At 36.9% G+C, this 16,819-nt stretch overlaps 1 protein-coding gene across 16 annotated transcripts in view; it reads right to left on the reverse strand.

Annotated features, from left to right (window-relative positions):
* Positions 1-16,819, reverse strand: part of CADPS2 (calcium dependent secretion activator 2) — a 592,189-nt gene that overhangs the window by 86,142 nt on the left and 489,228 nt on the right. For 9 of the 16 annotated variants that reach the window (XM_036246225.1, XM_036246224.1, XM_036246227.1 and 6 more), the window contains 3 exons: positions 16,295-16,398; positions 14,721-14,729; positions 7,601-7,757 (listed from right to left, as the gene is read on the reverse strand). In XM_036246225.1, coding sequence (XP_036102118.1) covers positions 7,601-7,757; positions 14,721-14,729; positions 16,295-16,398 — 270 coding nt within the window. The remainder of the gene's footprint in view (positions 1-7,600; positions 7,758-14,720; positions 14,730-16,294; positions 16,399-16,819) is intronic. The other 7 variants (XM_036246226.1, XM_036246236.1, XM_036246238.1 and 4 more) reach the window with 2 other exon arrangements.

Below are 16,819 nucleotides of genomic sequence, written 5' to 3' on the forward strand. Positions count from 1 at the left end.
GGGCCGAGGATAAACTGCAACCGAAGCACGTGCCCTTAGCTCGATCCGAACCCGGGTCTCTCCAGACCGCAGGCCGACGCCAATAGAGTAATTTTTTAAAAACAAAGATAAATGTATAAACATACATTTAAATTTAAAGTTAGAAGTGCATAGTAGTGGCGTCCTGGAAACAGATTTAGAGTTTTAAATGTTTAAAATGTATCAACAGGGTGACTAAGTTCCTTGGAGAGTCGGAGTAGCTATCAGCTGTGGTAAGATAGGCAGAAGAAAGGCAGCTTTCACTGGGGTCTGGGTTACCCAGGACACATCGAGAGCGCTGTATTCTTGTCAACGCCAATACTAAAAAATGGAGTGAGGTCTATTTAGAAAGAGGTGACAAGAATGATAATAAGCATGAAAACCCTATCATGGGAGGAAGGGTTGAGTGACCTGAGAATAATGGCTTCAAGAAGAAAATATACAATAAAAGAAGGCTGTTACACTGATCAAGGGGAACAAGTCAGAACCAGAGTTTGAAGGAGCAGAGCTCAATCTGGTCTATAATGGGAAGAATTTTATAGAATAGGTAAGTTGTGACCTCGTGATTACTGCAAGTGTTGAAGCAAGCCTCTCAATAGCTACCAAACTAGGGTTTAAGGGAGACTTTAAAAAGAACCATTATATGAAAGGCCAAGGAATATGTATGTTAAGAATGTCCCCCTAGGACAAAAAAATGGTGGAGGAGTGAATGGAGCTACACAGACCATCTCCCAGGACCAAACTGGATTTACAACGAAAATAAAGACAAATCGTTAGGAAGGGGCAACCGAAAGACACCTTAAAGGACCGCATAACCAGGGACACCGACTCAATCCTGGTAGGCTTGCGAGGACACGAGAGGGGGCCGGGAGCACATGGTCCGCAGCGACCTGGGCGGGCACCAGGGAACTTGGTGGCGGGAAGCTGCTGCTGCCACCTCGGCTGAGTCCTGCGAACTCTGTTGTCTGCTAAGCCCTCGGCTGGTGCCGCACGGACTCGCTGGGTCCAGGGGACTCTGCTGGAAGCTGCTGCCACCTTGGCAGTGTCCCGCTACCGTGGCTAGTCCTGGAGCTTCTGCTGAGGGCAACGCCCTCGGCTAGTGCCAAAGCCGTGGCCACCCTATGCTGGAAGCAGCGCCCTCGGGGTAAAAGTCCCAGGTGGCTCCACAATGCACAGTCTGGACAGAGGCTAAATTGGCAGCAGCCACTCACCTTGGGCTCCAGCAGAGGGAAGGCAGACTGGACTGGAACTGTGTGGGGACACTCGGGATTTGGAGGGTGCTAAGAGCTTTTGCCGAGTGCAGCCATGCAGGACTGTGGTCATTTTACTCCTTCCCAGGGCCATGAAGAGAGGCGGAGGCCCCTCCCTCAGAGATTCAACCCCACCTGGTGGCCACTGAAATGCTAATTGAGGCCCATTAACAACCAGCATCTGCCCCACCCTCAGGAAATCCTCTTAAACTGAGCACCTGAGGGAGTTTTTCAAGCAACATAGAAACCAAGGGTCTTCAGGTGACCTCTACTAATAGCCTCCAGGCAAAAAAAAGCTAGAGGATAACTACCATTCCCTGGGCTAGCAACACTAAGACTTGATAGTGGTGCTTAAAGTGGGTCCTCCCTGGCTCATCCAAACCCAGGAGAGGGAGCCACAAACAGCAGAACAACAACACCCACAGGGAAAACTTGAGAGGCTCCAAAGCCCACTGTGATAGCCAAAATGCTGAAAAACAGAAACAAAGCCAAATGAAAGAACAAGAGACCTCTACCAAAGATTAGATAAATGAGGTGCAGTTAAACAAATTAACAGAACTAGAATTTAGAGCCATGATGTTGAGGAAGCTCAATAGCATGTGTAAGGTTATAAGCACCATGGGTAAAGACATAGAAATGTTGAAAATCAACCAGTTGGAAATTAAAAACCAACAAGAAGAAATGAAGAATGACATATCAGAAATAAAAAACACATTGGAAGATCTAAAAAGGAAAGTAGGGGAAGCTGAGGACCGGATCAGTGAATTAGAAGACAGGGTAGAAAAAATCAACCAATCAGAAAACCAAAAGAAAAAAATGATTAAAAAAACAGGAAGACAGCTTAAGAGAACTGTGGGACAACTGGAAACGGAATAATATTAGCATCATAGGAGTCCTGAAGAAGAAGAAAATGAGCAAGGGTTAGAGAATATATTCAAAGAAATAGTGACAGAAAACTTACCTAATTTGGTGAAGAAAGAAGGCATTCAAGTTCAAGAAGCACAGAGAGCCCCAAGTAAGAAGAACCCAAACAGGCCCACACCAAGACACGTAGTAATCAAACCACCAAAAATTAAAGACAAAGAGAGAATCCTAAAAGCAGCAAGAGATAAGCAACAGGTTACCTACAAAGGAAACCCCATAAGGCTCTCAGCTGACTTCTCACAAGAAATACTACAGGCCAGAAGGAAATGGCATGAAGTAATCAAGGTCATGAAAAACAAGGATCTGAATCCAAGACTACTCTATCCAGCAAGGCTATCATTCAAAATAGAAGGTCAAATTAAGAGCTTCCCAGACAAAAAAAGGCTAAGGGAATACATTAGCACCAAACCAGCACTGCAAGAAATGTTAAAAGGACTGCTGTAATTAGCAGGAGAAATGGGAAGAAAAATATAACCACACTAAACCAAAATGGCAATAAATAAGTACATATCAATAATCACCTTAAATGTAAATGGACTGAATGCTCCCATAAAAAGACACAGAGTAGCTGATTGGATAAGAAAGCATGACTCATCTATATGTTGTTTACAAGAGACCCACCTCACAACAAAAGACTCACATAGATGGAAAGTGAAGGGATGGAAAAAAATCTTCCAAGCAAATGGAAAAGAAAAAAAAGCTGTGGTAGCAATACTCATATCTGCTAAAATAGATTTCAGAATGAAGACCATAACTAGAGACAAAGAAGGCCACTACATAATATTGAAAGTATCTATCCAACAGGAAGATATAACCTTGATAAACATATATGCACCCAATATAGGAGCACCAAAATATATTGAAAACTTCTGGAGGACTTCAAAGGAGAAATCTATAGCAATACAATCATAGCAGGGGACTTCAACACCCCGCTGATATTACTGGATAGATCCTCTACACAAAAAATTAGCAAAGAAAGTAAACAGAGACTCTAAATGAAGCACTAGACCAAATGGATTTAATAGATATCTACAGAGAATTACACCCCAAAACTACAAAATTCACATTCTTGTCAAGTGCACCTGGGACATACTCAACGATAGACCACATGTTAGGGCACAAACTAAGTCTCTACAAGTTCAAAGACTGAAATCATATCAAGCATCTTCTCCGATCACAATGGCATGAAACTAGAAATCAATTGCAAGAACACACAAAGATATTTGAACACATGAAAGCTAAATAGCATGTTATAAAACAATGAATGGGTCACCGAGGAGATCAAGGAAGAAATCAAAAACTTCCTGGAAACCAATGAAAATGAAGACACAACAACACAAAATCTATGGGATGCAGCGAAAGCAGTTCTGAGAGGGAAGTTCATAGCACTACAGGCCTACCTCAAAAAACAATTAAAATCTCTAATAGATTATCTAACCTCACAACGTAAAGAACTAGAGAGCAAACAAAAAGAAAACCCAAGAGCAAGTAAAAGGAAGGAAATAGTAAAGATCAGAGCAGAAATAAATGACATAGAGACCAAAAAAAAAAACAATTCAAAGGACCAATAAAACAAAGAGCTGGTTTTTCCAAAAGATAAACAAGATTGATGGGCCCTTAACTAGACTGACCAAGAAACAAAGAGAGAGAACCCAAATACACAAAATCAGAAATAAGAGAGGAGAGGTAACAACTGACACCACAGAAATACAAAAGATTGTTAACAACTACTATGAACAATTATATGGCAACAAATTCGACAATCTAAGCAAAATGGACAAATTTCTAAAAACACATAGTTTCCCAAAACTGGATCAGGAAGAGATAGAAAACTTGAACAGACCAATAACAATAGAAGAAATTGAAGATGTAATCAAGACTCTCCCAGCAAACAAAAGCCCAGGCCCAGATGGCTTCACAGGGGAGTTTTACCAAACATTCAAAGAAGAACTAATATCCATTCTCCTCAAACTATTTCAAAAAATTCAAGAAGAAGGAAAACTTCCAAACTCGTTTTATGAAGCCAGCATAATTCTAATTCCAAAACCAGAAAAAGACACAACAAAGAAAGCAAACTACAGGCCAATATCCCTGATGAACATAGATGCCAAAATCCTGAAAAAAATACTAGCAAATCAGATCCAGCAATACACCAAAAAAATTATCCACCATGACCAAGTGGGATTCATCCCAGGGATGCAAGGCTGGTACAATATTCGCAAATCCATAAATGTGATACACCACATAAACAAAAAGAAGAATAAAAACCACATGATCATATCAATAGATGCCGAAAAACCTTCAACAAAATTCAGCATCCATTCCAGCAGTGTGGGAACAGAGTGATCATATCTAGACATAATAAAGGCCATATATGAAAGACTTACAGCCAACATCATACTCAATGGGCAAAAACTAAAAGTATTTCCCTTAAGAACAGGAACAAGGCGAGGATGCCCACTTTCACCACTCTTATTTAACAGAGTATTGGAAGTCTTAGCCACAGCAATCAGACAGGAAGAAAAAAATAAAAGGGATCCAAATTGGAAAGGAGGAAGTGAAATTGTCATTATTTGCACATGACATGATACTATACATAGAAAACCCCAAAGACTCCATCAAAGTTTAGTAGACTTAATAAATGAATTTGGCAAAGTAGCAGGATACAAAATTAACGTCAAGAAATCGATGGCATTCTTATACACCAATGATGAACTCACAGAAACAGAAACTAAGAAAACAATCCCATTTACCACTGCAGCAAAAAAAATTAAGATACCTAGGGATAAACTTAACTAAATAAATATAGAACCTATTCACAGAAAACTACGGGTCATTGAAAAAAGAAATAGAGGAAGATATAAAAAAGTGGAAGCACATACCCTGTTCATGGATTGGGAGAATTAACATCATTAAAATGTCCATATTACCCAAAGCAATCTGTAGATTCAACGCAATCCCCATGAAAATACCAATGGCATACTTCACAGAATTAGAACAATTACTTCAAAAGTTCCTATGGAACCAAAAAAGCCTCGAATAGCCACAGCAATCTTGAAAAGGAAGAACAAAGTTGGAGGGATCACAATACCAGATTTCAGGTTATACTACAAAGCCATTGTAATCAAAACAGCCTGGTACTAGCATAGAACAGGCATATAGACCAGTGGAACAGAACAGAGAACCCAGAAATGGACCCAAGGCAATATGCTCAATTAATATTTGACAAAGGTGGCAAGAACATACAGTGGAGTAAGGACAGCCTCTTTAATAAATGGTGCTGGGAATATTGGACAGCTACTTGCAGAAAAATGAAACTAGACCATCAACTTACACCTTACACAAGAATAAACTCAAAATGGATAAAAGACTTAAATGTGACTCATGAATCCATAGAAATCCTAGAAGAGACTGTAGGCAACAAAATTTCAGACAGTATACGCAGCAGAATTTTTACTGACACATCACCTAAGGCAATAGAATAAAGGAGAAAATGAACACATGGGACTACATCAAACTCAAAAGCTTCTGCACAAAGATACAATCATCAAAATGGAAAGGCTACCCACTGTATGGGAGAGCATAATTGCCAATGATATATCAGATAAGGGATTAATTTCCAATACATATAGAGTGCTCATACAGCTCCAGAAAAGGAAGACAAAGAATCCAATTCAAAAATGGGCAGAGGAACTGAATAGACACCTCTCCAAACAGGACATAAAAATGGCTAAGAAACATATGAAGAAATGCTCATCATCACTAATCATCAGAGAGATGCAAATTAAAACAACAATGAGGTATTACCTCACACCTGTCAAAATGGCCCCCATCAACAAATCATCAAACAACAAGTGTTGGCGAGGGTGTGGAGAAAAGGGGACTCTAGTGCACTGCTGGTGGGAATGCAGACTGGTGCAGCCACTATGGAAAACAATATGGTGCTACCTCAAAAAATTAAAAATCGAACTTCCATTTGACCCAGTGATTCCACTTCTAGGAATATACCCTAAGAAGCCCGAAACACCAATCACAAAGAATATATGTACCCCCATGTTTGTAGTAGCACTATTTACAATAGCTAAGATCTGGAAACAACCGAAGTGTCCATCAGTAGACGAATGGATAAAAAAGCTGTGGTACATATACACAATGGAGTACTACGCAGCTGTAAGAAAGAAAGATCTCTTATCCTTTGAGACGACATGGAGGGACCTGGAAAGTATCATCCTAAGTGAAAGAAGCCAAACAGAGAAGGACAAGTTTCATATGATCTCACTTATTTGTGGAATATAATGAATATAACAGTCTGAGGAATGTAGTCCCAGAGATGTGGAAGTAGGGTACAGACTGACAATCTCCAGAAGAGGAGGGTGGGTGGGGGAGAGATAAACCACAGAACTTATATGCATGTATGCGTGAACAGTGGATGTAGACAACAAACTGGGGAAAGGGCGGGGGGGGGGGATCAGTGGGGGAAAAAGGAGAAATATCTGTAAGAAAAATTAATTAATTAAAAAAAATAGCAAAAAAAACCAAAAAAACAGAATGTCCCCCTAACCTGGCCAAGGGCTCAATTGGTTGGAACATTGGCGGGTACACCAAAAGGCTGCAGGTTTGGTTCCCATTCAGGGCTCATACCTAGGTTGTGAGTTTGATCCCTTGTCAGGGCACATACGGGAGGCAACTGATCAATGTTTTTCTGTCACATTGATTTTTTTCTCTCTCTTTGCTTTCTCTCTCTCTAAAAATCAATAAAAACATGTCCTTGGGTTAGAATTAAAATAAAATGTCCCCCTAAAATTACGATGGAAAACTAGGTTTGTACTGCTTGTTAGAAGACCATGTACCAAAATAATTGTCAACCTTATATTGCTTTGGAAAAAAGTTATCTCAATAGAGAACCTTATGATCTATTTAATTTCTAAATACTAAGAGACCAAGCTATACCATAGAGCAATATTATACTATCATCTTTAGAATTTCTTTCAGAAAACAATACTATCACAATGAATATTAGAGAAGCTTTAATATAATATGACTTCCAGAATCATGATAAATTTCTAAGGTGTCTTTCAGAGATCTAAGTATTCTCAAGTGCTTTAGAAATGTTAACCTTTGAAGATTTTCTAATTCACAAGGTACAATGAGAAGGATGTCTATGTCATCCGTCCTCGAAAAAGCTGGGAGAGGAGGAATAAGAGGAACTCCAGGGGCCAGTGGAACAAGGTGGGAGTGTTGCTGGTCTCCCCAGACCCTGGCCTAATATATTCAGGGAGGAAGAGAAAGCATTAATGTTATCTATTAACTTGTTGAGCAGCTCAAGAGCTCTGTAAATACACTTTTGCAAATGCAACATTCTTCCACCCCTCCCCATTTGTTATATTAAAGCAAATGCAAGTGCTTACCGTCATTTCTGAGGAAATTATTAAGCAATTGGAAAAGAGGAAAACTATCCCAGGAGTCTTGTGGCTGAGCCTCTAGTGCAGTATCCATATCCACTGTGAATAAAGCCCAAAACTTCTCTGCATGCTCCGCCAGTAAATCTGGCCACCAGGCAAATGCCTGTTAAAGGATAAGGAAATATTGTAAAAAGAAATTACTTGTTAGAAACATACACAAATACTGTGCTGCTTGAATACACGTCATTAAAAGTGCAGTTGCAGTAGAATGTGGTAGAGTATGAAACCAAATGTTTTAATACTTATTTTCGCAGAAAAAAAGAAATATTGAAAATACACCAAAACCCCTATAGCAGTTATATTTAAATTTTGACAAAGGAATTTCATTTGTGTTTTATATATTTTTCAAATGTTCTAAATTAAACATGTATTTTTTAAATAAAGCAATGACTGCCATTTTACATTTTAATTTCTATTTTAGATTTCACATTTTATTTATCAATGCCAAGTTTGCTTATTATTTAAAAGTGTATCTATAAAATTTCTCCTCAGATGTAAAAATTACTGCCTTTTTATTTGTAGTGCATTTTTTATAAATCTAAGGTGTAAAGCTAAAACTCACTTTCATACAGATCTCCTGACCCTCCATTGTGAATTAGGTTCCCCTAAATAATCTCCCTGATGATATCCAGTATTCTTATTTCACAGATCTTAGTATTGCACATATAACTACACAGTGAATATTTTAATGTCTGCCTCTTTATATTCAATTAGGCATTTTCTAATGCCTTTTAGGTAATGGCAATAATCACTTTTAAAATTTCTGTCTAGATGGTTACAAATAATATTTACTTTTTAGAAAGTTCTTGAAAATAATGTGGCCTGATTATAAACCACAGCGCCAGGCTTGCCTGCCCATGACTACTGGCAGCAGGTGAACCAACCTGCAGACCCCGGCAGCAGGCCTGCTTGTCTGTGGTCCCTGCCAGCCGGCCCACCCAGGAACTCTGGCTGGGCTGACTGTTGAAGAGCTTTCCCTGTAGAAGCCAGCATGTAAAGAATGGAAGAGGTGACTGCTTTTTCCAATGGGCAGACACCAATGCAAGGCTACAAGGATCATGAACAATCAAAGAACATGACACCAACAAAGGAACAAAATGAAGTTTCAGTAACCAACCCCAAAGAAATGGAGTGCTACGAACCTACTGCCTGAAAGAGTTAACAAACTCATCTTAAGCTCAATGAGCTACGAGAGAACACAGATAGACAACTAAATAATATCAGAAAATCAATACAGGAATAAAATAAGAAATTCCACAGACAAAACTATAGAGAAAAATCAAACAAATATACTGGAGCTGAGGAATACAATGACTACAAAATTCAACAGGGAACTTCAACAGCAGATAAAGAATCAATGAACTTTTAAACAAGTAATTTGAAGTTATCCAATCAGAGTAACAAAAAGAATAAAAAAGAGTGAATAAAGCCTATGGGACTTATAGGACATCTCTAAGCAAACAAATGATATCTGTTATGTTAGTCCCAGAAAGAGAAGACAAAAAGAAAGGGGCAGCAAGCTTATTTAAATAAACAGTGGTTTAAAACATCCCAAATCTGGATAGGAAGATGGACACCCAGGTTCATGAAGTCCAAACGATACCGAATAACTAGACCTTAAGAGGTCTATACTGAGATACATTATAATTAAATTGTCAGAAGTCAAAGACAAAGAGAAAAATTTGAAAATAGCAGGGAAAAGTGACTCATTATAGACAAAGGACCCTCCTACCCCATAAGGCTATGAGTAGATTTCTCAGCAGAAATCTTGGTGGCTTGGAAATAGGGGTAAAATATATATAAAATGCTGAAGAAAAACCTGCCAACCAAGAATACTATCATTTAAAAATGAAACAAAATTGTCAGCACAACAGTCCTTTAGACAAGGAGACAACCAAAGTGCCCTTTGATAGAGGACTGGATGAAGATGATGTGGTACATATATACAATGGAATACTAGTTAGTCATAAGACAAAATACTGCCATTTTAGACAACATGAATGGACGTTGAGAATATTATGCTAAGTGAAATAAGTCGGTCAGAAAAATCTAAGAATTACATGATTTCACTCATATGTGAGATATAAAAGTGAAACTCAGAGACACAGACTGACAACAGTATAGAGATTCAGAGGGAAGGGGTGGGGGATGGTAGAGGGTAAAGGGGGCCAAATATATGGTGACAAAAGATGATTTGACTATGGGTGGTGGGTATACAATGCAATATGCAAATCATGTATCATAGTAATGTACACTTGTGACCTGTATGACCCTATTAACCAATGTCACCCCAATAAATTTAATTTTTAAAAAATAAAGGAGAGGTAAAGTCTTTCCCAGAAAAGCAAAAACTGAGCAAGTTTGTCACCAGTAGGTCTGCCTTCCAAAAAGTGCTAAAGGGAAATCTTCAAACTGAAACAAAACGATACAAACGTACACAGAAACACAAATGTATATGAAAGTATAACTCTCACTGGTAAAGGTAAATATATAGACAAATAAATAGTAATGTAATATTGTAACGGTGGTACATTCATTATTTTAACCCTAATATAAAATCTAAAAAAAGTTTTAATAATTACTACTACCACAAAAAGTTGTTAATGAATACGCAGTACACAAGAAATAAATTTTCACATCAATAACATAATATGTGAGAAAAAATAAAAGTGTAGGGCCTTGTATATGATTGAACTGAAGATGTTAACAGTTTAAAATAGTCTGTTCAAAGCTCTGGAGTTGAGAAGTCTTATTATCCATTAATAATATTCACTTTAAATAGAAATTAATTAAACTCCCCAATCAAAAGACAAAGACTGAGTAGATAAAGCAACAAGATACAACTATATTGCTTACAAGAGACCCACTTTAGATTTAAGGACACACATAGGCTGAGAATGGAGGGAATATCATGGATATCAAAGATATTCCATGAAAATGATAACCCAAAGAGCAAAGATGGCTATATTTACATCAAACAAAAGTAGTAACTAGTAAAAAACTGTCACAAGAGACAAAGAAGTTCATTACATAATGATAAAAGGGCCAATTTACCAGGAAGAGAGAATAATTAAAAAATATATATACACCCAACATTAGAGCACCTAGTATATAAAGTAAACATTGACAAATCTAAAGAGAGAATTAGTAATAAAATTACAATATGAAACTTTAATACTGCACTTTTAATAATAGACAGATCATCTGGACAAAAAATTAATGAATTGAATAATGCTATAATGAAATAGTACTATAGTACTATAATGGCCTAACAGGCATACACAGAATCTTTCACCTGTCAGCAGCACACAACACATTCTTCTCAAGCACACACAGAACATTTTCCAGGACAGATTATGTGCTAAGTCACAAAAAATGTCTTAACACATTTAAGAAGACTGAAATCATCTCAACTATCTTTTCCAACAACAATGAAATGAAATTAGAAATCAATAACAAAAGAAAAACAGGAAAATTCACAAATGTGTGGAGAATAAACAAGACACTCATGTATTTCTTTTTTTTTGTTGTTTGTTTGTTAATCCTCACCCAAGGATGTATTTTCCACTAATTTTTAGAGACAGTGAAAAGGAGGGGGCGGGGGGAAGAGACGGGGAGAGAGAAAAACAGAATGCAATACAAATAATAAACTTGAAAGGGACATTTTAATGATTGACCCTATGTTTATAAGTTAAACTGTTGGAAATTATACTCTATATTGAGCTATTGCTCTTTGAAAATATTATCTTAGAATACTTTTTATGTAAATATCTATGAGAATGAGTATATGATATAATATAAAAGGAAAAAAAAATAAAATAGCACACACAGTTTCATTACATATAGCTTGTCCTATCTTTTAAAACTGTAGTGATGCCACACAAAGGAATCTAAAAGTCTTTACTCTGGGTAGAGCAGGATAAAAACTCTAGCAAAAATCAGTACTACATGGAGAGACACTTACAGAGTCTCACTTCCAACTCACAACCAATACCTTTGCAAAAGACTAAAACTAAGAAAATAACCATCATGTTAAGGCAGGATTGTCTCAAGACTCTGAGAAAAATTTCCAGAGCTCTTTTAAAAGTTAACTCGGAAGACAATGCCGTGGTGGTGGGAAATGAAACATAACTTTCTTTAAAAAAGTAGCTATAGGGTGGCAAGATATTTTCAACTCGAAATTTTCATCCTGTTTTTCAGAAGTACTTATAGATGCCTCAAACAGCATTCCTGATCATGCTATCCCTGATTAATGTAAAGCAATCTCTGATGATTATTGTTCTAATGATGACTAGAGAAAGCTTTAAGCAATCACTGTCTGAAAATAAAACTCAAGAGCCACAGGTGTTTTGACAACAGAGGGTCAATTCTATACCTATCCCCTCCTCTCTTTTGCTACTGCCCTCGGGTGGCAGTCATCCAAGGGTTGGTAATAAGAAGAGGGGTTGTCTAATTTCCTCCCTAGAATTCACCTTCATGACGATGCTTGGGGCTCCACAGCATGGGTCTCCACCAGGGAGGGGAAAATCCCTCTCAGAAATGCATCCATACGCAGGGCACAGATCGATAGTCATGATCATCTGGGTGAAAGTTATCTTGGCTGTAATGCTAAGTCCCTCATTTGTGTAAATGAGATGACAGAGGCCAATGCTTAATTTGATTGAGAGCAAAATACAAAACAACATTTGATTGTAATTTTTTAGCCATGCCATTTCTATCAAGCTTCTAATAACAAATAAATACTTTATGAGGCAGGCTAGGCTGACAATACTTTGAAAGCTGTGTTTACTGAATGTGGGTGAAAACAGTGGCAGGTAAGAATGAACCTTGAAACGGAGCAGAGTACTAAGTTTCTGAACTTGGTGATGAGATGTGAGTGATCATGGGCAAATCGGTCCCCAGGGAGGACGTCCGTTACCTCACCTGCAAGTTGGCAGTAACAATACTTGCCTTAACCTTCCCAGAGTTGTGAAAATTCAATGACTATGAAAATCTCTTGCTATACAAAAGTAAAAAACAAAAACCTCAAAACTAAACATTATCAATAATATAAAAAATGAGTTGCAATTCATGCATATCTTATATTTTAAAATAGTAATGTTTTAAAAATAGTAATGTTCAACCTGAACATTTTAAAAATAGTAATGTTCAACCATTACTAGTTTCTATGTACCAAGTGCGGTTCTAAAGGCTTTGTATCTGTTATCTTAATCCTCCACATAACCTTTTCAGGTAGATGGTATAATTCTCCTTATTTTATGTTATCAAATTCAGAGAGATTCAATAACTTGCCCAAAGTTATGTAGTTGATAGGTAACAGAGCAATTATTTGAATCCAGGCCAACTGGAGTGCAGAGACCAAGCTCTTACACATATAGCCTTTTCTTAATTACTATATACAGGGTATGGCAGAAGTAGGTTTACAGTTATTTACATAAAAATTAATAATAATACAAAAATAAACTGTTTCACACACTCACAACTGTAAACCTACTTTTGCCCTACCCTGTATGCATGCATGCATGCATGCATCCATCCATCCATCCACCTACCTACCTACCTACCTACCTACCTATCTATGTCTTGTTCATCAGACCAATGGTAATGTACTCTGATTTTTTCATGTCAGAGCATCTGTTATGGTATAATATTTTTGTGTGTCTTTTCTAATTTCCTTGAGATCTGAGGCTTTTTATTACTTTTATTTTTAAAATACAGTTAAATTTATAATTTAAAACAAAATGCCCTGGCCGGTTTGGCTCAGCGGTTAGAGCGTTGACCTGTGGTCCAGAGAGATCTGGGTTTTGTTCCCGCTAAGGGCACGTACCTCGGTTGCAGTTTGTCCCCAGCCCTGGTTGGGTCGTGTGGGTGGCAACCACTTGATGTGTCCCTTTTGCTTCGATGTTTCTCTCTCTCTCTCTCCCCTTCCCACTCTATCTGAACAAAATATGGAAAAATGTCCTTGGGTGAGGATAAAAAAAAACACACAAAATTTTAAAACAAAAAAGGAAGATGCCTACATAAATGAACCAAAACAGTGAACCTGATTTTGAAATGTATTATGTGCTTATTTTTTCCCACGTTTTTTTCTATATTTTGTAGATGATGCTGAAAGCTCTAGAGACAGTCTTTGTCTAAGGTACACCCCCACCCCCAACACAACATGATGCTGAGGGGCTATATTCTAGAAATATTTATTCTAAAAACATGTATGCTGCTAGTCCAGTAGAATGTACTAGAACCTTCAGGTGACGACTAAACTACAGTCCACCTAATCAGACAATTTTTACAACTCTTTTGATTCATCAAAATCTCTCCTGAATTGAATTATACCTGAATACAAATATTGAAATAACCAAATGAAATGATAAACTGAAAATAATTTAAAACATATGTCAGGGTCAACTACTACTCTTATTACTATATATTTACAATTTAGTAAATTATGAACACACATTTTTGGGAGGGTATTTTTGCCCATGTAATTTTTTTGGACAGTTAATGCTGCAGATGGAATCCTGCCTTTGTAAGTTAGTCATCTGAAAGCCACTTGCTGGTTACCTTCTTCCAAAATGAGGAACATCTGTTGCACCAGAGGCTAATCTAACCCTTAACCAAAACCCACCCACCCTTAAAAAATCTTGGTTTAACTCACTGGCTATCCAGATTATAAATACTATGCAATTACAATGAATTCATTGTATATGATTTTGGAATCAGACCAATGTACTCCCCAATATGTTGGACCTTCTGGTTAAAAAAAGAAAAATTAAAACAAACAAACAAACAAACAAAAAACAAACAAAAAACACCCAAACAAACAAAAAAATAAAACCAAAACATTAAAATCCTCTCAGCTGGCCTTTACTTAGATGGTCGGCTATAGCTGCGCATGTAATTATTAATGAGACATAGTCTCAGAAACACTACAGTAAAGATTAGCCTTTATTCTAAGGAGAGGAACTCAGTTGGCTTTAAAATGAACTGTTATCAAAGTGGGGTCAATCTTATCTTCACTAAGTTTTTTATTCCATGTTAGGAAAATAGTGGAGACAATTTTACGTACCTCTCTTCCCTGGGGGATTCCAAAAATTTGGAGGCATTGTGGAATGAAAAAATGACAGTGTTACAAAGTATCTTTAAAAGAGATCATTATAATAGTTCTATATTTCAGCATATAGCAGACTGATATTTATGAGTTATGATTATCTTTGTTCAATAAACTCAATTTTTCAGATTAGAAAATAAACAATATTTACATTTTAATTGTGTTTGGATACATTATATTTTAGCAAGCGTGTACTGATTGTGTGTAGTATATAACACTACATTTTGAAAAAAGGTTGTTATTATTTTTATTAATGCAAGAAAATTAAATGTGTTTTTTTGTGAAATGTGTGAGAATATTAGATGTACTGTTTAGGTGAAATATACTGCAATTGGATATCAAATCAGAATTTTTTTAAATTCTAAAAGGTCTAATGCTCTAATGATAATGCCTTTTAACAAAAGACAAAGACAACACATACCTATATTTTATCATATAATCATATTCATTGTAACATAGTAGTAGTACTTGCCTAGAAAAGATCCTCCTGGGAATTAATTTCAAATGATTGAAGCAGCTGTTTCTTCAGTTTAAAATAAAATATCCATAACAAGTTCACACATGACAGATGCAAGGTAAAAACTAGATTCCACTGTGTGAGCTAAAAGCAGATGTTTTGAATGATCATATTTATAACCAGATACAAGGAATCTCAGTTACCCATGGTAAGGTTTTGCTTCAAATATACTGCATGTAGTTTCTTACATTTTGAAGAACTAGGCTTCATTACATATAAATACTCTATAAATTCTTACGTATCTGGTTTTCTTTTATTCCTACTCATTTCATGTGCTTCCTCAAAAATAACAGCATTATTAGGGCATTAAAAGTTAATACATTTATTTAATTCCACATATTTCCCCATTCAAATCCAAGTCAGAAAACTCTTTAAAAAAATAAAATAAACTCATGACTACTAGAAAGAGTGATACCTTTAAGTCTTAGAATAAGCAGTTTGCCTGGTAAATCACCACTCCATATCTTTAGTGAATGCTAATACATACCTAGAATATCTGAAAACTATAAACAATGCCAAGTTTAGTGAAAATGGAAAGAAAGGTTTGATGGTAAGAGCAAAAGCCTAGAGTCATGAATATCTTCCATTTGAAGTTATCTTACAGTTTATCACTAGTTTTTCTTTTGTACACTGACTGACATTTCTAAACTAAAGCAATCACGACCTGGGGGAAACACAAGTGATCTGGTATCACAAGGTGGAGTTTGTATTCCAGCTTTGCTTTTTACTAGTTGTAGATCATTCGCATATCCCATGGGCTCTCCCACGTTCCCTGCAACATGACTGTTGCCAGGAGCAGATATTAGAGAGAGAGAGAGAGAGAGAGAGAGAGAATATGCCATTCCTTTGTAACATATAGGAGTTGTATTTTCAGGCACTGCACATGTTCTCAGTTTTCTACAGGTAAATGGCAAGTGTGTATCAAAGTCTATGGGAAGGCTACTTCTTCAGTCTTGTTCCAGCTATTGCAAAGTATCACATGTAGCATTCTATAGTAGTTAAAGCAGGCCATCACCTCTGCGTGATGCTCTTCATTTTGCTGTAAGACTTCTATGCAGAGCTCTGCTAGATGAAGAACTTCTTCTAGCTTTTTAGCAGGAGTTGCCTGGTTCAAGGTCTCTATATTAAAAACAAATCATAATGATGTTACCTTAAAAATGAAAGCCAAACATATTCCAAGATGTAATGACACAAGGGCATTAAAGTAGAATGATAAAACATATTTTTGAAAAATAAGAGATGCGACATATACAAGCACATTCTTCACAAAAAGAAAACCAGTTCACCAGATTGCAGAAAATATTTCACCCACAGAGCAACCACAGGCAACTGCAAGTGGTTTCATTCAACATATAAGACTAACAGGTGCATCAGCACATTAGATGCTCAACTTCTGCAACAAACAAGTTATAATTCTCGTCAAGGTCAGAAACACAAAGAGAGCAGATACCACAGTCTTTTCCTTCTCTCTGTATTGTATTATCAATACAATACCATTCTCACCAGATGAGTCATTGCTGGCATTAGCAAAACCTATGCT

This window comes from Molossus molossus, unplaced genomic scaffold, assembly GCF_014108415.1.
Source record: "Molossus molossus isolate mMolMol1 unplaced genomic scaffold, mMolMol1.p scaffold_m16_p_7, whole genome shotgun sequence".
Classification (NCBI taxonomy): domain Eukaryota; kingdom Metazoa; phylum Chordata; class Mammalia; order Chiroptera; family Molossidae; genus Molossus; species Molossus molossus.